This window comes from Copadichromis virginalis, linkage group LG16, assembly GCF_057382275.1.
Source record: "Copadichromis virginalis isolate Kocher_CV1m ecotype Utaka linkage group LG16, C_Virginalis_male_GT1.1, whole genome shotgun sequence".
In the NCBI taxonomy this organism is placed as follows: Eukaryota; Metazoa; Chordata; class Actinopteri; order Cichliformes; family Cichlidae; genus Copadichromis; species Copadichromis virginalis.
The window spans coordinates 15382834-15406797 of record NC_140633.1 but is presented as its reverse complement, the minus strand read 5'-3'; the positions used below and the strand labels follow the sequence as shown (position 1 = coordinate 15406797).

The 23964-nt window shown below is 39.6% G+C and overlaps 1 protein-coding gene across 2 annotated transcripts in view; it reads left to right on the top strand.

Annotated features, from left to right (window-relative positions):
* The window catches only part of dgkg (diacylglycerol kinase, gamma), a 161481-nt gene that overhangs the window by 37078 nt on the left and 100439 nt on the right, over positions 1-23964 (top strand). Inside the window, exons 4-11 of one of the 2 annotated variants that reach the window (XM_085435538.1) lie at positions 6743-6763; positions 7383-7533; positions 14438-14500; positions 14887-15150; positions 20779-20931; positions 21368-21417; positions 21862-21936; positions 22324-22443. In XM_085435538.1, the coding sequence (XP_085291664.1) occupies positions 6743-6763; positions 7383-7533; positions 14438-14500; positions 14887-15150; positions 20779-20931; positions 21368-21417; positions 21862-21936; positions 22324-22443 (897 nt within the window). The remainder of the gene's footprint in view (positions 1-6742; positions 6764-7382; positions 7534-14437; positions 14501-14886; positions 15151-20778; positions 20932-21367; positions 21418-21861; positions 21937-22323; positions 22444-23964) is intronic. The other variant, XM_085435537.1, reaches the window with a different exon arrangement.

Here is a 23964-nt window from a genome sequence, read left to right as displayed (position 1 = left end):
TAAGGGGCAGAGAGGAGGATGTTACTCTCAGTGTTGTTGGCGCATTTCTGGAGGACGCTGCTAATAAAGTTACACAATTACACAGCGAATTCATGTTTATTATTATATTAACAAAATACCACAGTTTTTGTCTTGGTCGTATCATTTTATTTTGTTGTATTAAAAGGCCGGTCCGTGAAAATGTTGTCTGACATTAAACTGGTCCATGGCGCCAAGGTTGAGGACCGCTGTTCTACAGCCAGTAAAATAAGTACTGAGTATTGAACATGGCACCAATTTTCTAAGGAAATATATTTCTAAAGCTCCTTGACATCTCACCAGATTTTGGTAACAACCCATCCAAACCACTCATGCAAAGAAATCAAACCATAGATGTCCATAACTTATGTGCAATAATCAGAAATGACACAGGGAAAAAGTATTGAATACGTGAAAAAAGCATGGAAATCAAGACACCATACACTATCAATTAGAAATTAATTAGAAAAAAATCTTGCAGTGCTAATTAATATCAGCTGGCTTAGTCCCAACTGATGGCCTATAAAAAGGTGTCTCATTACCAACGTATCACACAAGAAACCTCTCACGATGGGTACAACCAATGAGCTCTCTCGAGACCTTTGCAACTTTAATGTTGCAAACATAATAATGAGATTGGTTACAGAAGAATTTAAACTACTAATGAATGAATATATGGTTTGATTTCTTTGCATGTGTGGATTGGATAGGTTGTTACTGACATCTGGTGAGAATTTCATGTCAATAGCACCTTTGGAAATATATTTACTTGTTTTCTTTTTTCTTTCTCAGCAGGTGACCCAGGTGATTGATATATGCATTTTTTTTCTTTTTTTCTTCTTCTTTTTTTTCTTTTTTCTGCTCATTCTGTTGGTTTTTGTTTTTTGCCCTTCTCCCCCGTCCCTCTTCTCAGCTGTTTCTCTTTCCCTCTTTCTTTCTCCCCTTCTTTCCCCCAGTGAAGTCTGTCCCATATTCAGTAAGTGAAAATAAAATAAACAATAAAAGGTGAATCAAATGGACCATTACGGCAAGGCTGGGATGATCAGTTTGGTAAAGTAAATCCGTTGGGCATCTTTCTTTGCCTTTAGACAACAATTCTGATGGCAAAAGAGCCAAACGGGACAGGCAAAAAAAAAAAAAGAAAAAGAAAAAAGGAAATATATTTACTTAAAAAACTGGTGATGTGTTCAGTACTTATTTTGCCTGCTGTATCTCTCTCTCTGTCAACTCTGTGTCAAACTGGCTACCTGTCCATGGTGGACTTTGGCTCCTGAGACCCTGAATCTGGTAAAGGAAATAGAAAGGAATGGATGGATTTGTGGCTGCTGTAAAGTCAGTTTTTTTTCTTCCATGAGGAAGCTAGCTGGGGCTTTTCTCCACTTCACAGAGGTGGTAAACTTTTATTGCAGGCAGTCTTTTATTTGTTATAAGTAGATATGAACAAATCCTGCTTTTGTGGTGCTCTTTTTTCCTCTGTTTAAGTGACTGCTTTAAGCAGCAGTATCAGGGTCTAGCAACTGTATCCAATCAAAGAACCACTCGCTATTCTTTTTTTAGATTCTATTTTTGGCATTTTAAGCCTTTATTTGACGGCACAGTGGAGAGAGTAGACAGGAAAGCTGTTCGAGAGAGTGTGATGGAATGACACGCAGGAAACGATCTGGGGCAGGCTCAAACCCAGCTCACTTTTTACTTTATGAAGATTTTTTAGCTGTTCTTGCAACTTCTAGTAGTTAACTTATAAAAGCACACCTTAGAATTTGCTTGTTTAGCACGCGCTAGTAGTTCTGGGGCAGGTTCTTCATTCATGCCTGGCCCAGCAGTTCTCTGCTCAGGTGCTTAGAGCTGATCAAAAATGATAGCTGTGGATGGAACAGTGATGCATAAGCAAAGTCAATCAAAGCATTTGACAGACGGGCTAAAAGAAGAAAAAGAAGAAGAAGATTAAATGGAGCATGTAAAAGTGTCATTTGGGAGATATTTACAGTTCAGCAGCCTTGAGCTCGCTCACACAGAGAACAGCCTGTAGTTGCTCTCGGGAAAAAGTGTTTCCCAGAGGGATGAGAATTTTTGCAAATGCATCTGGAGGTACTTCGATTCAAAGCACTGTATCAACCTATGAAAAGCAGCTTTTTGTATGTCCTGATTTCATATAAAGTACGTTCTGTGGTATGTGTGCACATGAGCATATTTGACTGAATCTGCTGTGCTACACGATGGACACCGGATTAAAGCCTTGCAGTGTTTTTGGCCAAATAAGGAGAAGCGAGTGATATGAATAATGCCTGGCAGGATTTGGGAGCTCTCAGGGTTAGGTTAGCAGTGTTGAGCTGAGGGCGGATCCTTACCACTGTGTGCTCTTCTCCGATGGGCATCAGTTACAGCAGCTCCAAACCTGCAGAACAGAAGCATTTTAAAAGTGTGTCTGTCTTCAAAGTGAAAAGAATCAATTGTACTTTCTACTATTTTAGAACATACTAAATTCTGTACAACCTTAATATATTTGCTAGTTTTACTTGTATTTACTTTTTTGTTTATTATTATTATTATTATTATTATTATTATTTTTATTATTATTTTTATTATTATTATTATTATTATTATTATTATTATTATTATTATTATTGAAACAGAACTCTTAAACAACCCACTAAGAAGAATATGACAGACAGCTTTGGTAGTGATGGGAGCCCTTATAAGAGGTTATCAAAACGTTTTGAGTCCAGCTGCTATTTTTAGATCCCAATGCAGAAGTCCTGTTATGGACCCTTTTTACTTGTGCCTCTGTGAGGAGTGCTGGATCTCCTCGTGTGTGTCAAAATGGCGATCCTTCATTTTGATTTCCAGTTTTGGGAATAAAGTTGCCTGAAGACAAATCAAAAACAAACCAAAAAACACAGGCTTGCTTCCGGCCTCGTTCATTACCTGAAATTCTGCATCCAGGCCTGGAAACTATCGACTCATCTGAAAACTGTGGAAAACTGCCGAGGCTTCACTGGAGAACCAACTCATCATTAGTAATGATCCTTCACACAAAATTTGTGTCAGTTTGAAACAACATAATGTCTGCTCTCTGCACAAGTTTGAGGACCATTGCGAAATTGCAAAGCACAAGATCCCGACCCTGTCCCAACTAAACAATTGTCATAAAACCTTTTTTCTCTCCATTCTGAGGTGCAGACTCCTTAATTTGCAGTCTCAATTGCTGTTTTCTGATAGCACATATGCTGGATTAGAGCCAAGTGTCACGATGGAGTGTGTATGGAGGACCCAGGTGCGGACACAGGCGAAGGAACAGAATTAATACTAACAAATGGCGAGCCTTTATTTCGGCTGATATACATGAAACATAAATCAAAGCGAGAAAACAAACTAGACTGTGAAACTATGATTCAACTAAGACACTATGAACTGGACTAGGATTTCTACAACAAGGGTAAGATCCACATACAACACAATGCTGAGCACACGAAGACTGAGGACTTTAATACACACATGAGGTGATCAGGGGAAGTGGAGACACATGAGGACACAGCTGACTCGAATGAAACAGGGGGGAGTAAAACTAACCACATGAACACAGAACACCAGACCCTTTTCAAAATAAAATAGGAAACATGGAGACTTACACATGACAACACAAGCTTAACAGACCTAAAACACATGACAGTCTAGACAAGGAACGACACACAGAAACCAAGGAGACAGCTGATAAGTAATCGTTAACCTAAACCTCCACTAAACCCGAAATAAGAATAACACACAAACTTATAATCACCAAACTAAAATGAGAACTTCAAAATTACAAAATAAGACCCAGAGACCCAGCCTGTGACACCAAGCTTGGTCGACAGAATGATCAACCTTTCAAGTACGGACACTCGTCATCACTGAACAACATTGTTTTAACTAATAGAAGCAGTTGACAACTCTCCAAGAAATACGCTAGTTTTTCCGTCTTATATAGGGTTTTTCAGCAGTACAGTATATATGAGTAAAATAACTATTATGAACAGATGATTCCTCAGATGCCTTGCCCAAATTCTAGACCAAGTGGTTTTGCTTTCAAAAAAAAAACAAAAAACGTGTAAAAATCAATAGACAGCATCCTGAAAACTCTTGAAAACAATCAGGCATTTTATCTTTTCTGCCCAATTTTTAACAATATCCTTGATAAACCCCTTCTACTTCTTTTTTTTTTTTGATAAAATAACATTTCAACCCTTAGTTCTCAGTCATCTCATAAAGCTGCCAAAAACCGTCTGTCATGTTATTGTCCAAATTTTACACATATGTTACTGTATTAGACTATTGTAAGCCAAAATCTAGTTTATATATATTATATATATTATATCTTTGAAACATCTTTGTAACATCTCCTTCATATCTTTGCAACGTTGTCCACTTGATTCACCTGCTTCAAAAAAACTGTTTTGAAAATCAGTTTTACAACTAGAAGTCATATAGATTTAAATCATCAATTCAGCTTGACTTGGAATTAGTTTTATAAGCACTGGTTGTGTACAAAAGCATCTTTAATTCTATATGTTGTCCACCAGATATACAAAACTGAAAACAAATTCTCTTTTGACTTGATAAATCATAGGGACGCCTACAGTAAACTTGGTGATCCATCCCTCCTCCACCTCAGTGCTGATCTGATCGCTAGACTTATAACTCTTATTTGTAATTTAACACTTTCTACAGCCAATTTTTTTTAAATATGGAAAGCTGCACAGGTCTTACTACTCGATAAAAGTAATGACCCTAGTCACTTAACTATGGAAGAGGGCCAGAGGGGCCGATGGCGCGATATGGCAGCCTCGCTTCTGTCAGTCTGCCCCAGGGCAGCTGTGGCTACAACCGTAGCTAGCCTCCACCAGTGTATGAATGTGAGAGTGAATGAATAGTGGAATTGTAAAGCGCTTTGAGGGCCCCGAAAAGCGCTATATAAATGCAATCCATTATTATTATTATTATTAACTAATTACCACCCTATTTAAAACTGTTTAGTCCTAAAGCCCTAGATAATGGGCAATTAAAGTGTATAACATTTTACAGTGATAGCAGACAGGTTTTAGATCATGTCGCAGAACAATGCCTGCAGTGTGTGTGTACGTAACAATAGTATGGAAATGCTTGATCATCAGTATTGTGCTGCACTTTTGATAGATCCATCAAAAACATTCGATTCAGTAGATTGTGGCATTTTATGAGAAAAAACACACAGGTAGATCTTTTTTGACTTCTTCTTTTCACCGTGTACGCAAACAATGTTATCAGTGTTACCCAAAACTGTAATGTACATTTTTATGCAGACACTATTTTATATGCCACTGATTTGGCAAATCTATAGAAACAAGAAAATTACACCCAAAGATTGGATTTTTATATAAACATAAATCACTATACAATTTTGTCTGCATAAATAGGCAATTCTTTTCCTAGTCACCATTACACCTTACATGGAAAGGTGGGCTAGTACGTGCTACTGGAGTGATTACAAAGTGTAGGCTGGGGCCATGAAGGTACTGCAGGTGGGCCACAGTAATAACATACCTGAATTTAAAAGTACTGAGAAGTATGTACACATACATGTTTATATAAATGTATTTATATAAAATTGATTTAAAAATAGCAACAGGAGGTGATAGTTTGCGATGTTAATCATTAGTCTGGCTTAACTGTACAGCCCTTGTATTGTTTGTGTCCCAGCTGCAGGTGGGTCGTAAATTGGCTTTAACGCGTTGCATACAAGTGGGTAACATTTGCAACTGATAGCCAACAGTGTGGCCACTGATGGCTGTCACTTTATCTTATCTTAGCCACTATTGGCTAATGTTTGGTTTATGTGTTTTTTTAAGGAAATACATCATTTTCTCCTGTATTTTGATAAGAATGAAGATTTAAGGCTCAGTGTGCCCCATGGGATTTTCTGGTATGGAAATTCCCATCCCTGGGAATGGCTGCCCTAGTGAATCAAGGAGCATTGCATGATGTTTATTTACAAGGCTCAACTGCAAAGATTGCCTGCATACCTCTGTTCCTTGACTGAATTTAAACATAGTACTTAAAATATCAGATCACAGGACCCCTTAACATTAGCTGTACCTCACACTCACACTGAACTTGGAAAATCTTGATTTAAATCCTTTGCTGTTACTTAGTTAGTTAAAAGTTGCAAAAACTATGAAACTTGACTATCTGATTTCACTGAAAAATTTTAAAGAGTTGAAAGACTTTTTCTTTATTTGTGATCATGTATGATTGGTTTTATTACATAGCTGGGTGTCTTTTTTCTGTATACATGTCTCTCTTAAAAACAGATCTTGACCTCAATGAGACTACCTGTTAAGAAGCTTGTTAATGCAAACTTAAAAATGTAATGTTTTCATTTGATGAGTAGTACAAAAGCTGATTATATAGTTATTTTTACAACCATTTTTTTCTAAAAAATGCCATTGTCACTCGCACAAACTCTGCCCATGGTTGCCGTGACCTTTTCCAGTAGACCGTACCTCCTTTTGTCATTTTTTCAGCCTGACTTCCTGCTTGATGGTACACCAATGTTGCCAAAGTTGTCCTAGTCAGAAAGCATCACTACCATCGCCACTGAAGATTCACACGAACAAGCTAATTCCTTTTCTTCTTTTACCCACTCCTCCCTCACTCTTCCTCCTTCCTCCCTCCCCATTTCCTCTTTATTGTTCCAAATGTTAAACAGAAGCAAGACGTTCTCAACCAAGTAAGCCTCAGCCCGGTGGGCTCTGCATGCTGTGTGGTGTCTGTGTCAGCAGACTGCATGCACATTCTGTCCACTAACATAACATGACCACGCTCTTACCGCTGCAGATGATCTGTTACACAGCCAGGGGAAAAGGCCATGGGGCTGTTGAGTTCAGTGCTAGTATGTACCCATCATATTGCTGTATCAGGGGAAGCTGTGGGTGTGTGTGTGTGTACATTAACATGACACAACATAACATTTCTGTATTCAGCAATGTGACTATTACATGTTTTACTGTGTATATTTTTTGTGTATATATATCTTTCTTTGCATTCTTTTTAAAGCCATTGGGCCTCCAAGCTCAAATGGGGTTTTTTTCTGGATGCAGCTTCTAGTACATCCATTCAGTCATTACTAAGCTTAAAGATGTGATGGTCAGTTGATACCACATTTACATTGAACTGTTTAAGAAAATACTGGCATGGCACTCCAAATCACGACTGTGGACTCTCATTTCAGGTCAGATCAACTAAAGCTGGAAACCCCATCACATTTTCTGTCCATGGGTGGTGGTATTGGTGTATACATGTCCATCAGTAAGTCTGTTAACATCTTTGCCCTTTCCTTTCTCATGCAGCCTATTGACTATGAGGGCTTCCAGCTCTTCATGGTGACTTATTTGGAGAATGACATACCAGAAGAGCTTTGTCAACATCTCTTTACTTCCTTCAAGAGCAAGACGGGAGGCTGTTCTCCAGACCAGTCTCGGGCAGGAACGAGCTTATTGGGTAGGCTGCTTGTGTTGTTGTCTTAAATAATACTCATCCCAGTAATATTCACCCCACGCATCTAGTGGGAATGGATGTGGGAAGTTGGGTAATACTGTTACATTATTAGAGGTAACACAGGGTAACAAACTGTGCAGATATAGGAGGTCGGATGATCTGATATCCTCGTGTTGGTGTTGTTCCCAGACCATCATGAAAATGTTGTTCCAGGTTCAACATTGCAAGTGACCAATCACATTGTTGTGACGTTATTCCTTTGCGCGCCAAGCCATTCGTGCATTTATGAAATTCCAATGTTGCAAGGACAATATCAATTCTGCTTACTGTTTATTAAAGGGTCAGGGTCAGGGTCCATTGATCGGCGGACAGAGGCGGTTTTACGCAGCTTAAGTACAGTTTTTCGTTTTACGCCGGTTTTTCCCGAAGTCGCAAAAGTATGACGTCACAACATTCTGATTGGTCACTTGCAATGTTGATCCTGGAACAACATTTAGTATGATGATCTGGGAACAACACCAACACGAGGATATCAGATCAACCATAGGAGGTCAAGGCTGAGGATAATTATATAATTGTGACCATGATGCCATATATGTTATTATTTGAATCAAAACCTTGACCTGTTTCCAAACATAATAAAGCTGCCATATCCCTAAACCTAACCAAATAGAGCAAATAATATATACATATATGCACTGCTTCAGGTTGGAGGACACACCATTCTAATGATGTGTAGTTCATTAGCTAGCTTCCTTCATAGCTACGAATTAGTTACCTTTCTACTTCCTAAACTGGTTGTGCTTTTGGCTGTCTAGCTTTAACATTAGCATTAGTTTGTAAAATCTCACCACTATATTTGTCAGTAGATTGCAGATTGCTGTGAACAGAGTTATGTTTTCTTACCCTGTCTAATTCAAGTTTATAATTCTAGCTGCAGTGGACAACATCCGGTTGTTAAGTGATGATGTATGAACCCTGCTTTTGGGTCCAAACTACTCTGTGTTTATTGAGGCTGTTGTGTTTTTAACATGTTGTAATGCTTTGCATCTTGTTAGAGTTAATCGGTGATCACTTTCTGATCACTTTCTCTCTTGGTTGTTATTTCCACTATTCATCGGCAAACACATTTTAAAGCTCAGTTTTTGAAACCATACGATGTAACTACAGCCCAGTCCCTGCAGCAGTAAATTAATGACTAACCTCGTATTGTGGATGGATTATCTAAGTTGTTCTCCTGACTGAAGTTTGGTCCGTTTACAGCATCCTGCTGTGCAATTGCATTTGTCCCTAACCATCGGGAACCCTCACGTTAACTTTTATCGAGTGGAAAGAAGTTAGCGTTCATCCTCCAGCTTCACTGTGTTCATATTATGCTAACATAGCTGTGCAGCTAGCCACCATGTAGCGCATCATTATATACCAGCTAGGCCAACTTCAGTAACCGTACAAAGGTCACTGCTGTTTACTTTTCTGTCTTCATTTCTGTTGGAAGTGATAGCAGAGCTGTACGTTTTAATTTTTCGGAAGTCCCTCGGTCAGAACATGGTACATCATGTTTAGATTGAAACTAGCAAGCTAACTCTCTGCTGACTTCGAACTCCATTAAACTTAATAAATTCTGTTTTCGTGGATGTTAAACTTAATTTTTACACCTGGTAGAGCAGGCACACTCATCATTTTATTAAAGATAAAAGAATTTACACAGTTTGTAACTGTGATGCAACAGTATTAATTTGACTTATTAATTGTTTATTATTATTAAGTATTAATTGTGCCTGAAGCGGAGTTTTGACCTGGAAATGGCGAATGACGTCAGACTTATAGACCGGACAAGGAACTCTGGCCACTGAGTGTAGGCTTTAAATCCAGTATTTACCTCAGTTATCAATATGCCGGGTCTCCATGTGTAGTTACTGTAGAGGACACTGTAAAAGTTGTGATGAGTCGGTGGAGCTCAGGATATCGGGTATGGAGGACCACAAGAGCCACACACATCGAAATAAAGAATTTTATGCTTGAATATTGAATTGTAGAACAAATTATGCATTTTTAAATTCATTTACAAAGTCATATTTAAATTAGTAATGTTTGAATGAATAAAATAAAGTAATTTATTATTTAAAAATGTAATTTAAAATAGTGCTGTCAGCATTAATCTCGTTAAAATGACGTTAACGCCATAACTGAATTAACGTGGCAAATCTCCGTTTGCAGGTTAACGCGGATCGCCCCGTGCGTGGGGCTGCACGATGCAAACGCATTAACGAGCTAACTGCGCTAACGCGTTGACGGCGTGCAGCCCCACGCACGGGGCGATCTGCACTAACTACTTATATAGTATTTGTATTTGTATTCTATTTTTATCTTATTGTATATTTATTTTATTTTATTCTACTGTATATAGTATTTTATTTTATTCTATTCTGTACAGTTGTGTACTGTATTTATTCTTATTGTATTCTAATTTTTGCCTCATAACTTTTGCACTGTCCACTTCCTGCTGTGACAAAACAAATTTCCCACGTGTGGGACTAATAAAGGTTATCTTATCTTATCTTATCTTAACTCACTAACTGTTATTTGCCACGTTAATGCGGTTATGATGTTAACGTCATTTTAACGAGATAAACGCTGACAAAACGCTTTAAAATAAAAACACTATCTATATTTCAAAATGAATGATTAATCCATTTAAAAAAAAACTTCAAATCAAAAAAGAATTTCACAAAAAAAGAATTAAACTCTAAATAAAAACCTCCTTTCAAAAACCATTTTCGAATTCCAATTAAAAAACTGATTTTCAAAATTGTTTTTAAAACACAATTTAAAAAAGAGACATAAGTAAATGGATTAAAAATCAAACATTTATTTCTGACATTTAAAATGGCGATTCCACTCCTCACTCCCCATTTACCTTTCCTGTTAGCTCACGGATTAGCTATTATATTAGCTATTGGATTAGCTTTCTCATTTCTGAAATACCGAAGCAATGCAAATTAGCCACGCGGCTTTCTGTAAGGAGCTCCCTGATTGGTTGGACAGACACAGGCTGGCTAACTGGGTGAGAATGTAAACAAACTGTTTATCAGAGGGAAATGGCAAATTTTAGGATACTCAAGCCTAACATTAGCCACCATAATGTTAGCTTATAACCAACTATTGCTCATTGTCAGCTGTTCCATTCAGGTTTGCATGTCTACTCTGCAGACAATAACTAACTCTGACAATAGCTATAATAAATCGCCATATTTATCCACGTTTTCTTGTATCAGATCCCTGATTCAGTTCAGGAGAGGTGTCTTGAGGTCATATCTCAAGACACCGCTTTTAAACGAGATATTGATTGTGTTTTCTTTTTTCTCTTTATTGGTGAAGGGAACCATCTTCTCACATGTTAAAACACTGATGTGATCCTTCATATCTTGTTTTTGAAGGTACTTTCGCAGCACTCGCCTATGAGGTCACCATCACCATGGAATACATTGTTAAAACCCCTGCACGGGTTCATATTTACCTCAGTTAGGACAGTTATAGTTTGAAACTGATGACAATAAATGACAAGCTTGGGTAGAGAAACATTCTTTTATCATTCTTATATACAAATGAAAACAATACTTTAACTATTTTTCATGTGTATGTGTTTACTAAATATGTTGTAGTTTGATTCATGCCCTGCTCACTAACAGAAAGGGCAGAGCATATGACCTCTGATACAAACTGAAACCAGGGTACAATCAAGATATTTTGGCCTTACTGTATGGGAGCTTTCCTATTGTACATCTTCATATTCAGTCTGTGGTTTGGGCACTTTGTGACTCTTTGTGTGCTCAAGACAACTACAACTGTACATCAAGGCAACTTTATCAGGGGTTACATCATGATTGACCATCCTGTGTAAAACCCCCAAAACCTTTAAGCTAGCCACTTTCAGTTTAAAGTAAAGAGAGATTCGCTACTTCCATACCTTTAAAAAAAAATACCTTTCATGTTTTCATTTAATTCAGTGAACAAGTTTCACAGTATAAGAGAAAGCTGAGCCACCATGTTGGTCCAATTTAAAATATGGGAACCGACAGCCCATGAGACTGTCCTTGTCCAGCCAGTAGCTAGATGCCTGCATGTTAATGGGAGGCTGTAGGACAGGGAGAACACATATCAGTCATCTCTTGTGATGGATTCTAGTGGCACACCCATTCTGTATCCATTACTAGAAAGTAGCATGATCCCTTGCATCAAAAAGCACTCCTGTGGAAACACAATGCACAAACCTGACTTCTGTACTCGCCAGCCACTAAACTCCATGATCAACCTCGCACAGGTTAGTTAGGTTATTGTTATTGAATCAGCTGTGAGGGCAGTCAGCAGATGTTCACTTTCTGACTGACTGTTCTGTCGTGTTAAGCTGATTTTGTATAAGATTTTTTTAAGCCTATGGCCTGTCCAGGCTCACAGCGCTTTTTAAAGAGATTTTTAAGTCCTAGCTGTAACTTTTATCAAACATGTTTAACACCAATACTATGACAATATAGACTCCACAGAGAGATTGACAATGATATGAAAGTCAGACCAGGTTGTTTAGTTTCCTTTTTTAGGTTTACAGCCAAGATTACTGTATAGAGTTAACATCAAGCAAGTGAAGAGAGGTTTCGAAGTAGCCATGTTTGCTGAAATTTGACCAGTGGTCAGATGGTCATCAGCTGTAGTTGTTCAATTATGTCAGAGTTCAAAGCATTTGATCATTCAGTCATTTGAGAATCTCTTGTTGGGTAAATATCCAGTGAGAAAAGGAGAAGATAGGGATGTAGTACTCTTTATAACGGTATGCCATCTGACAAACATCACAACAGTTGCTCAATTAACACTAAAGACGTCAGCGACAAAAGAAATATTACAAGGTCAGACAGAGAGGCTCTCCAGTCACATTGTCGATCTGCAAATTAGGCTATATTTAAAAGTTCTCAGTTAACAAAAATGCACAGATGAACACTGACGCAAAACTAACTTCACACTGATAAGGGGAAAAGCACACACGAGCACAGACATCTATGGGACACACCGGGTCACTTACTCTGTCCTCTGCGCAGTATGTAAACACTTTCTGCCTCGTTGCCGCCATGTAAGTGCTGCGTGGGCCTAGGCACCAAGATCTGCCCGTCTGACTGCAGAGCAGCTGAAGAGACAGATGGACTGCTGAATTAGGAGTCTATTTATGTGCTATAAAGCTTGTAAAAGTAAGAGGCAACAAGTGCAGAGAGGCAAAATGTGAGTGAGAGAATGTCACTTTGGGTAGTGGCATTGGAGCTGTGAGTCCCAGCGCTGTGACTCAGTCCACAGGCCGAGGTTGCCTGTCATCTGCCTGTCTTTGTGTCATCCTTTTAGTCTTTTGTAATGGTCTGAAAATGCAGAAATGGCAGTACAGCAAATGTTGCTATCAGTCTTATTTGTTTTCCACATGGACCCTAAAGCCTCTGGTATACTTGCTTCCAGGTAACAGTGGGAGTTTGGCTGTTTCGCTGTGTGCAGCCTGAACGATGAGTCTTACAAGTAGCATGCCCATGAGATACAGTCAGGATAGCTAGTTTTTATCTACCCGTAAAATACTTTGGGAAATGTCCATCCTAATTTTCAGCTGTCAAAGGCAGCATATTTTCACATTTGATAGGAAAATTAAAAGATCATTACCATTTACTTTAGAATAAAATCTCATATTACGTGTGTGTCGTGTATCTTAGCTTCACAGAAGGGTGGTAGTGAAATCAGACTATCAACAACAATGAAAGTTCTAAAAGATGATTGATAAACCAAACATCAGGAGACAAGAAGATACCAAGTTGATAAACTTATAAAGGCAAAAAGAGTTAATACTTTAATAAAAGGAGAGAAAAAAAATCAGACACGAAATCAGAAATTAGGATGGGAAAACAACAAAGGTAGGAAACTCAAAAGCAATAGACTACATGAGAAATAACCTTAAAATAAAACAAACTAACTGAAAAATTCATGACATACACAGACATAAAAAGGTCAAATAAATAGGTAAAATACTATAAAATTAGGAAAAAAAATGAAGGACATGCAGAACATGGTACACATTGTTGGTCATTTAGGATTCTCAAAGTAGGTATTCTTGTGTGGGTGAAGGAATTACTCTTTACCTTTGTATATTCATGTTTATCCTCTTTGGGGAGTACAAAGTACAAAGGCCTGAACAAGCAGTGTGTACATGAGCAAATGCATCATGAGTTCATCTTAGGAAGCCTGCATACAAGTGACAGTAACTGAGCATAATAACTTCACTTTATCTTCATCATATTTGCAAAAATGAATGAATAACATTAACCTAACCTGTGTGAGGTTGATCACCGAGTTTAGTGGTTGGCGAGTACAGTCTGTGGCAGCTTCAGTGTTTAGAGTCCCACAGTTGTTAGAGCCTGCACTACCACCTGGTGGTAGACTGGTATAACCTTACTGTACTGGTTAGATTTCAGGTATGGCCTCATATTGTTATGCATGTTTTTTTTCGGTACGTTTCATCTTCATCATTTGTGTCAGAAGAAAAGTCATATTTGCCCAAGTCTATGCTCCTTGGACAACTTTATAAAGACTGTTTCACTGCATGTGATATGTTGCATTCTGATGCTGTGTTGCATTCTCATTTGAAACAATATCTACCTGAACATATAACAGAATTCTTAATTGCACCCACTGATTGTGCAGTTAAACTTCTGTGCTCATTAAAGATCCAAAAATGAGGCTCTTATTTTGATAAGGTTTCTGGGAATCGATTTTGTTCTTAAATACTGAACAGTATATGCATCAGGAGGTCTCCATCAACACTGATGTTCACTCACTGTTGCTGCGTCTACCACTGTCTTTTTCCCCTCAAATCAATGATGGACCATAGAAGCCCGTTCCATCGATGCAGGCATCTCTATTCAGACCGAAGTGGCCTGTGCTCCCATTACAGGTACCACAACAAGCTTGTATCATTGCATTGATGTAATCATAATGGGTCAAGAGTCCTGCGGGCTGTAGCCTCCCGCTCCTTTGGTGGTTGCTTCTTTATGTTGTGTTGATGTGAGTTCATGGTCTTTTGGCTGTAGCTCGGTGAATGACAGTGGTGCTTTGTGAGTGTATTTGGTTTTAATGCAGCATCTTACCGGCTTCCTTTACCTATAAGGCACTTGAGATATTTGTATTTGGATTATTGTTGTGAAGTTATCAGCTGTGCTCATGTTACTCGTTGCAATTAACCACCATCCTCATCCAGCACTGTTGTTATTCTGCTAAATGCCCTTTTCAAATCTCTCTTTTCTGTTCCATCCCCCTTTGCCCTGTTGTGAATCTGTACAGGGATGAATGGGAAAAGCATCCTGTCTGCAATAAGCCGACACACACCAGAGCACTCCAGTGTGATGAGCACAGCGGGTTCAGGAGCGACCACCTCCCCTTGTTCATCTCGTTCCTCTTCACAGCGTTCAGGGACAGGGGCCCACACGCCTGGGGGGCCACACCTATCACCCTGCACCCGAGTCAAAACCTTAGAAGGCAGCAGCAATGCCCTGACCCCTAACCCTGGTCCTGCCAAGTCACCAGTCTCCCCTAAGCTTTCACCAGGTAAGATCAGCCACAATACTGTTTTACTTCTTTTTGTTGGGCTTATAAAGTTGCCTCTCACCAGCATGATTACAGCACAACAGATCATACTGGTATGAGTGGTAATCATGAGGCGTACAAGTGTGTCTTGGCAGGAAACTAAAACTTATCAGGAAGTGAACACATCTGCTTCAGGGGTATGATACAAATATTTAAAAATCTGTGTCCCTTAGTCTTCCAGTTTTAAACTCCAAATAGCAGTTTAACAAGAAACTTGCTTAGTTAAAGAACAAAACACATTTTAGTTAAATCTTCAGGGTTGTGGTCAAATATGGATTTTTGTTTAGGGGGTGTTTCAGCCAAATCACCCAGGAGTCTCTTAAATACCAGTGATAATAAGACATCATACTCTCTGAATGCCACAGGGAGGACTTTTTTCATTTCTTTGGTGGTTTATGAAAGGAAAAGTGATAATACTGTGCCACAGCTCCTCACAACCATATCAAGAGTACAAAAAAAAATCATGTAGCCATCTGTTTTTAAAACATACAAATAATATAGTTTGTAATGTAAAAGTGTGATTTCAAAAAATTATGAGAAAATCTCAAACTAAACAGTATTTAAAAAAAAAAAAAAAACCTAAACAGCATACATTTTTACAGTATAATAAAAGAATTACTTCTGACTAGTGCAGAGAGACATGCAGATGTAAATGTTTCAGTTTAAATGATAAGTTAAATAGTGTTAGGATATTTAAGTCAACTTTAGCATCCTTTTAAGCGCTTGAATGTGACAACATGTGGTTAGATTTTAGTAAAGACTGTTTCTTTAGAGTCTGTTACTGATTACACTGGGCTCAATAAAAGTGCAATGGCAAGCAGCTCGCGCTGTTATACCGTAAATCCTGTATTTCATACACAGGGGTTAAAGTGGAATTTAGCAGAGGGGGGAACACTGTGGTGGTGCAGCATAAGGAAAAGATTCACTTACAAATAAGTAATGTAAAAGCTTGTATTGTAAACTCCAGTAGTTTTTACTTTGTGTACAGGCTGTGGTCAGCTGACCTGTGCTGCTGATTTTCTGCACTTTGTGGCTTTAGCCAGTTGAGTTCAACAAGATACAAGCAAATATTTCATACGCTGTCATGGCTTTAAAAGCTCTATCCAGCATAATGCTAGTATAAAAGGCTTGGTGAGTGAATCTAATCAGCATCGATACCTTAAATATACTTTGATCTTTGCTTGATGGCTCTTGGCGTAAACTAATACAAAATGATCATACATTTTGATTTACAAGAGGCCTAATAAAAAAAATTAAGAAAGAAAAAAGCAATGTATCATGTGTACATCCAATACCCAATTTTTTTTTTTTTTAAAAATCCAAAACTATTTAAAGATGATTTCAGACATTAATTCCAGGTTATTGAACGTCACTTTCAGCTCAGTCCTTGGCTTTCACTTTCCTGTCCTGTCCTTCTTACATTAATGTCTATTGTCTCCCTGGAATAAGCTACCAAGATACAAAGTGTTATAAACTGCACTGGAAATGGGTTTGTGTTTGTTGATATTTGTTGAGCTGTATGAAAAGACAAGGAAATCATATGCTGTGTGAGAAACATTCTCACTCTAACTAGATGATAAAGTACCACAAAACCAACTTTGACCACCATGAATGTATCAGAGGGGTGAGGAGAAAAAAGCAGTGCATTGAGGGTGTATCATTGTTATATCATTGTTTTCTCAGTTACTCCATCAGCTGGAAGGAACACCGCACAAGAATGAGATGCAGCAGAGAAAAAATGAACTCACTTGACAGGATCCTGTATTGACCTGTCAGATTTAATTACTCATGTACTGGAACGCTGTTCCTTCACTTTAACCCCTTCTGTACAGCACAGTGCTTTAACCTTTTATGGTGTGAAACCACATAGTTATAGATTAGTCTATGTGCACTGTAAAATAACAGCACTGACTGTATTTTACTGTAATGTAGTGTGGAACGTGTAGCTTAGTGTAGTGCAGATACTGTTAGCAGCACATTTCCTCATGAGCTGTCCTTTGCATCTTTTATAAGAAATAATTTTTTAATTTATTTGATCATCCATGGCTTAGCTCGCAAACAGGTGAGGTGACAAATCAGGACAAAGCTTGTTGTCTGAAACCAGAAAAAAAAATCAGGATATAGATTCGAATCAGTGAATTCATGATGTAGCCATATTTTATTTCAAAATTCCAGTTCTAAAACTAATGACTAAAAAATGAATTCAGCACATATATTTCGATATGTAAATCGCAACAGGGTTAAAGTATGCATCTCACATCATGGCCACAGTGCAAAACACAAAAAATAGTTCTCCTTAATAATAATAATAATAATAATAATTAGAGCTAATAAAGCTACCTAATATAAGCAAATAAAATTAACTAAAACTAAACTAACTAATCAGATTTAATTGACAACAATATGTCCTCTCAATAATATGATTTATCACAGTTTTTGTATTAAAGTGTGTCATACTCAGACTCAGAATGCAGGTCAGTGAGTTTATTTACAGTCTTTCAAAAAAGACAAAAACATCTACAGTCTCTATGCACAGTATCCAAGCCGACAGTCCAAGCAGTCTTTAGACTCGATAACGAAACAGACTTTTCTCTCCAACTTACACTCACAAATCCTCCTTGAGGAAAACAAAGGGAGCCTTTTGATATCCAGATGAGGGGCAGGTCAGTCGATTGCCACAGATGTGCTAGGCCAGAAGGTGGGGACCAAGAGGATCCCGCGTTTGAAAGGTGCGGTAACCACACAAAAGCACACAAACAGATAGGAAGAGAGAGGAGACAGAGAACCAAGGTGGAGAGAGAGAAAAACTGGCAGGAGTACCAGGAGGAGTGAAACCCAAAGAAAAAAAATCTTTTCACACCCAGCAGGTAAACTGAGGGCCACCATCCGACATGATATCCCAAAGGAATCCGATGCAGCTGGAAGACATGATTGGTCATTAGCTAGGCTGTCTCCAGTGTGGATTGCAGTTGGGTAAGGTGATGAAGTGGGCTGCTTTAGAAAACCAGTCAACAACAGTAAGGATGACTGTGTTACATGCTGAGGGGGAAAGGCCGGTGCTGAAGTCCAGGGGTATGTGGGACCAAGGTCACCTGAGCATAGGAACAGGTCAAATGTATAGAGCAAGAAGCCTTGTTTTTGGGACAAACCTGGCAAGTAGACATATATTCCCAGCCATCTTTCTTGAGAGAGGGCCACCAGAAAAGACGGAGGAAGGTTATCATGTGGTCAGTGCAGAGATAGCAAATGAACCTGGCTGTATGCCCCCAGTGGATGATGTGAGCCAGAGGATGGTAAAAACAAATTATAGGTGGTCTGTTACTCTGGTCTGGTTCCTCCTGTTGAACATTATGGATCAGGGAGTCAATCTCCAACATCAGAGTTCCAACAATACAGGAGGGTGGCAGAATCGTAGTCTCCTCTGCCGAGGCATCCGAGGGTAAGAACTGATGGGACAGGACTTCGGGTTTGTCATTCCAGGAGATGGGGCTATAAGTAATGACAAAGTAGAAGTGTGCAAAGAAAAGGCCCCACCTGCCCCGCCAGTATCCCCACCTTTACTGCCAGGCTCCATCTTTTAAACCCAGACCTTCCCACAATGTGGGGCCCGCCCCCTAGTGGGGGCGCAGAGCCATGGCAGGGGGCGCGCGGGATGAAAAGGGGGGAAAAAACAAAACGCTTGGACACTGCTAGCACGGGCGCCTACAGAAACGCAAAGCAGGAGATGAAGCATAGCTGAATGTGTTTCCAAACCAACTTCATTCTAAGCCAAAGACTAGAAAATATAATGAAGCATATCTTCCCTTTGGCTTCACCTGCACAAGTGCCGAGGTAGGTCTCCCCTGCAGGATTAATTTTCCCTTCGTCGGGAGCACGTGCTGGGCTCTTCAAATCACGGACAAACAGTAACCCACATTCCTGATTTTTAGTTCACAAACACTTGTTGTAATGACTAACTACTCCTGATATTTTGGAGATGTTAGCTCTTTATACAGTAAAGTTACAGTGGGATACAAATAATATCAGGCTGATCCTGCCACAATTTGTTCCCCGGTTCAAATCACGGACAAACAGCATCCAACAGCTGTTTATGTTTTTAAACCCATTTTGCACAGAGAGGCATTTTTTGAAAAATGTATTGATAGCAATGTTGAATATTATTACACAGGAAAAAAACAACTACACGCAAAATAATTACACCGTGACGCCTCTGCCTTTTTAAATGGAGGGACAGTAACTGCGTGTGTATGTAAGCGTGTAAAACCTGAAGATAGTCAGATTAACAGTATTTCGTCTCTATCTGCCATTCTGCAATTCATCTCATGTAAACAATGACGTGCGCACAGCGTGACGTGAAAAAAGGCACATACCTTTGACGTCGTGTGACGAACTCTGTATTCCTCGTCCACACATAAACACAAAAAAGGAGTTTTAAAAAAAAAAATCTCAGTTTTCGGTGATTCGAAACACCGTTTGTGTGGACGAAACAGCTGCGTTTTCAAAAATACCCGCGTAGGTGCGGACGTAGCGTAAAAGAGTTAATAGTTTATTTTATTACTACCTGTAATTTATTGCAGATTACGTCTATTTGCTTAATTGTTTACTAAATGTTTGAGGTGTGAAATAAACCGCAATGGAGCAAAATATGGGTGTGTGTGGTTGGAGGATGTGTGCGCGCGTGCACATTTTTCTTGTAAAACAAAGGGGGGCCCAGCAAAAGAAGTTTGGGAACCACTGTTTTAACCGGTGAGAACAGACATCAATGAAAATGCCTTTTTTTGCTAGTGTACAAGCACTCACCAGCCTGGATGCGCTTGAGATGTTTGACAGGAGATAGATGAATACAACCCAGCTACATGGGCTGTTCTCCACACTCTGTTTCTCCTTCCAAGTCTGCTCGTTGCTCTGAGGAAATGGTGCCGAGACTGGACGTTTTCTTGTGTGCAGGTCCCCGGGATTCGTAGTCCTTCCTCGGATGAAGTTCCCGCATTCAATTGTCCACCCTGATAAACGAAGTCAGTCTATCATTTCATCGACAGAGGCAGCCTCTTCAGCCAATATCCAAAAGTCCACTGAAAAATCATCCATACTCTGCTTACCTTGACGCAGGGAGAAGCTTTGTGTCTCGCCAGCTGAGCTTCCTGCTGAACGAGCCAGTGACAAGAACAGAGTTGAGTCCGCTGAGTCTGTTTATGGCTTGAGCTTGAGCAGGCAGGACTCAACCGCAGACTCAGAATGCAGTTCGGTGAACGCTTTCAATGTTGAAGTAACAGAATAAGCCATGTGTTTAGTGTGTGCTGCAATGTGGAATTGATTTAACTTGAATTGTTTCATCTAGGTGCTGGTAATCCAATTACATCCCCTCACATGGCTTCTGTTGCAGCTGTACAGCGAGGTGTTTTGTCCACCGGTTCTCCACTGTCTCAGGGACATGCACAGTGATTGGGGTTCTCCAAAGTGTCATACGAATGCTTAAATGTATAATTTACTGGTGCTTTTACTGTGTATGCTTAATGAGGAAACTCAGCGGAGTAGAAAGAGTGATGGGTGCTATGAGTAGCTTTGAAAGTTTATGTTGTACATCAACAGAGAGGACCCACTCTGAGAAGCATTTGTCACTGCGGAGGAGCCCATCACCTCAGCGAGCCTCCCCACTGCCGTCACCCCAGGTGGTCTTTCTCAAGGACATTGTCTGCTACCTTTCCCTGCTGGAGAGGGGGACGCCTGAAGACAAGTTGGAGTGTAAGTGACAGTGATGGAAGTGTGTGTGGGTGTGTGGGGAGTATGATAGAGGTGGGAGCAGCTGACATGTGCAGTGTGTGTGGCCTCTAAAGCTAGCCTGCTAGCTCAGGTTGACAGAAAGTAAGTAATAAGGCTATTCCCTCCATCTGGCTGTGTCAACAGTGCCTTAGATACACCACTAACAGCTCCCTCAAAGGGCAGGTCAGTGACATGCTTAAGCCCCGCTGTGCCCAATTGACTTCTTTACTGTCTGTGGCTATATTGGCACTGACTATCAAGGCTAATCTTCTAATTAGTTCCTTTGCTGCGGTACAGAAGAAGCACTTCTTTAACCCAGTGGCCATCTGGATCGAGTCCAGGAATGAATGTTTCAGCTTCCGAGAGCTACTAATTATCTGAGTCATCATGGGATCTCTGTTCTCTCCTTTCCCTCTAGTCATGTTCCGGCTGTACGACACAGACGGCAATGGGGTCCTGGACAGCTCGGTAAGTGGACTCCATTTGCTTTTGCATCTCCCTCATGTTTCCTCTCCGTCTCTCTCAGCCTCTCCCTGTCTTTCCGTCTCTGTGTTTTGTTCCTTCTCTTTTCACTTTGTACACAGCAGCTCCAAGAATAGTAACCTCGACATTCAGTGACAGCCTTGTGTTTACATAAGATCATCTGTAATGGATCTCTTAAGTTTAATATTAGCCACGTGTCACAGAGATCACATAAACAGACAGATACAGGTTATACAAAGAGGGAAATACATAAAACATTCAGACTTTGTTTTACTTTGCATTTCATGTTCGGAACAATTCCGATAACAATGGCTAAAAAACATGTTCAGGAAAAGACTGGTATTTGCTCCGTGCTTGAAATGAGAAGCTATTCTAAAAGCTAAAATGATAGTTTCTCTGTCCTGTAAGTTATGCTTTGTCTTTACATAGGAGCTGGATCGCATCATTAATCAGATGGTGCATGTGGCAGAGTATCTGGAGTGGGATTCAACAGAACTACGACCGGTGAGCAAACACACTCCCAGTTGCAATAAAGTCTGATGGTGAACAGAAAGAGAAACATCTATTGAGGCCTCTATGCGAATGTCTATGCATCCTTGATGTCTCCCAAAACCTAAGCTGACACCCATAAAGTGGATTTTAATTCCAAAAAGTAAAGTAAAGTTAAGACCCAGTGAGAACATATATCTAATTTTGTACACAATGTATAAAAACCACTTTATCCCACTTTATTCTGAGGTTTTCTGACATTTAGAGGGAATTATTACACTAACTCTGCATTTCAGTTGCGTCATATTTGCCTGATCTAAAATCCACTGTGATGTGCAAAATTACAGACATATGTATCATAGTCAAATACTTATGGGCTGAAGTGTACCTGTGTATCTTTAGATATTGAAAGAGATGATGGAAGAGATCGACTACGACCGAGATGGGACGGTCACCTTAGATGAGTGGATCAGAGGAGGCCTCACCACCATCCCTTTACTTGTCCTGCTGGGCATGGATACGGTATGTGCTTGGAAAAGTGTATGTTTACTTTGTTCTTGCAGTGTTTGAAAGCATTTCTATACTATTCTGGTGTTTTTGTATTGAACTGTAGGGTTCTTACTCACCTACACGAACTGTTAAGGTTTTAGATTTTAGACCAGGGGTCGGCAACCTTTCTGATGATGAGTGCCATCTAAACTTTCCTCAGAAGTCAATGTGCCATATGATTGCATTAGCAATACATTTAATAACGCTCTATATGAACAGTTACACACTATATAGAACAACTTAATAGAATTATATTTGTTTGCAGATGTTGGCAACTATCAGCGAATAGTTATCAGCTATTTTGAAACAAAACAAAGACACTTTTTATCCATAACAGCAAATGAACTGTACAACAGAAAATGCAAACGCTATTTATGGTCTCCTCACAACAATGATAAGGAAAAATAAACTAAGCCAATATGGCATGTCTGTTAATACAGAGACACACATGTTAATGTGATCTCTGGTCTCCCACTCAGAGACACAGGTCTCCGAGTGTCCAGCATTCAGACGGCTACCTGAGGACACTCATGTGAGAGAAAATCTGCTCACACAGATATGTAGAGCCAAATACTGTCAATAAGGCCTCTGCAATGTTCTGAAGACAGTTAAACTTGTCAGGTAGTGATGTCCAGCAGGTGAAAATGCAAGCTCCATGAACACGCACAGATATGGATTCCAGCTGCGTTTGTATTTCTGCAAACTTTGACCCCCACAGAGTCAAGGTTTTTATTTCAATCAGCTGCATTTCAATGTCGCATTAACTCAGCCAGTTACTGCGAGACAAATCCAGCTGCTCATTAAAGCTTTCTGGTTTGATCAGTCTCGAGTCTACGAATGCTGATGCTGCGCTGAAGCATTTGAAGTGTCGAAATGTGGAAATTTCAACATCGCTTGAAAAAACTGCCAGCTAGCAACGTCCCTCTTACCGGTAGGCTAAGTAATTTTTAGCCAATTACAAGTTGAATCTGGTAGTTGGAGTTGTTAGCTAAGATACCGTCATTAAGAAGCGGCACAACTAATCTGTCTATGCAAGCTAATTTGCAATGTGCACCGCTGGCCCGGCCATTTGTTTTTTAATGCACCTTCTCAGATTAATTCACTGCGTGTTGTGCCCAGGGCTGGACTGGGACAAAAAATCGGCCCGGGCATTTTGACTAGAGACCGGCCCACCAGGTATTAAAGTTATAAAGCCTTGGAATGAAAACAAATGCTGTTGTGACAGTGATGTAAAATCTTGTTGGTATATGTATGATTTCTATACATTTTACATCAGATAAAAACTTTGGTTGTAAGCTTCAGATAATTATTTAATAACAGCCAGACATTTTAAATGAGAAGAACAAAGAAAAGTATTTCTTTGTGCCCCCTCTCCCTGTTAATGCCCTACCTGCCCCCCTGGCAAAACTTTGCTAGACCCGCCCCTGCACAGTTACCAGCTGTCAGCTACTTAGAAAAGGATCCTGGTGTTATTTGTCTCTCAGAAACCGTTCA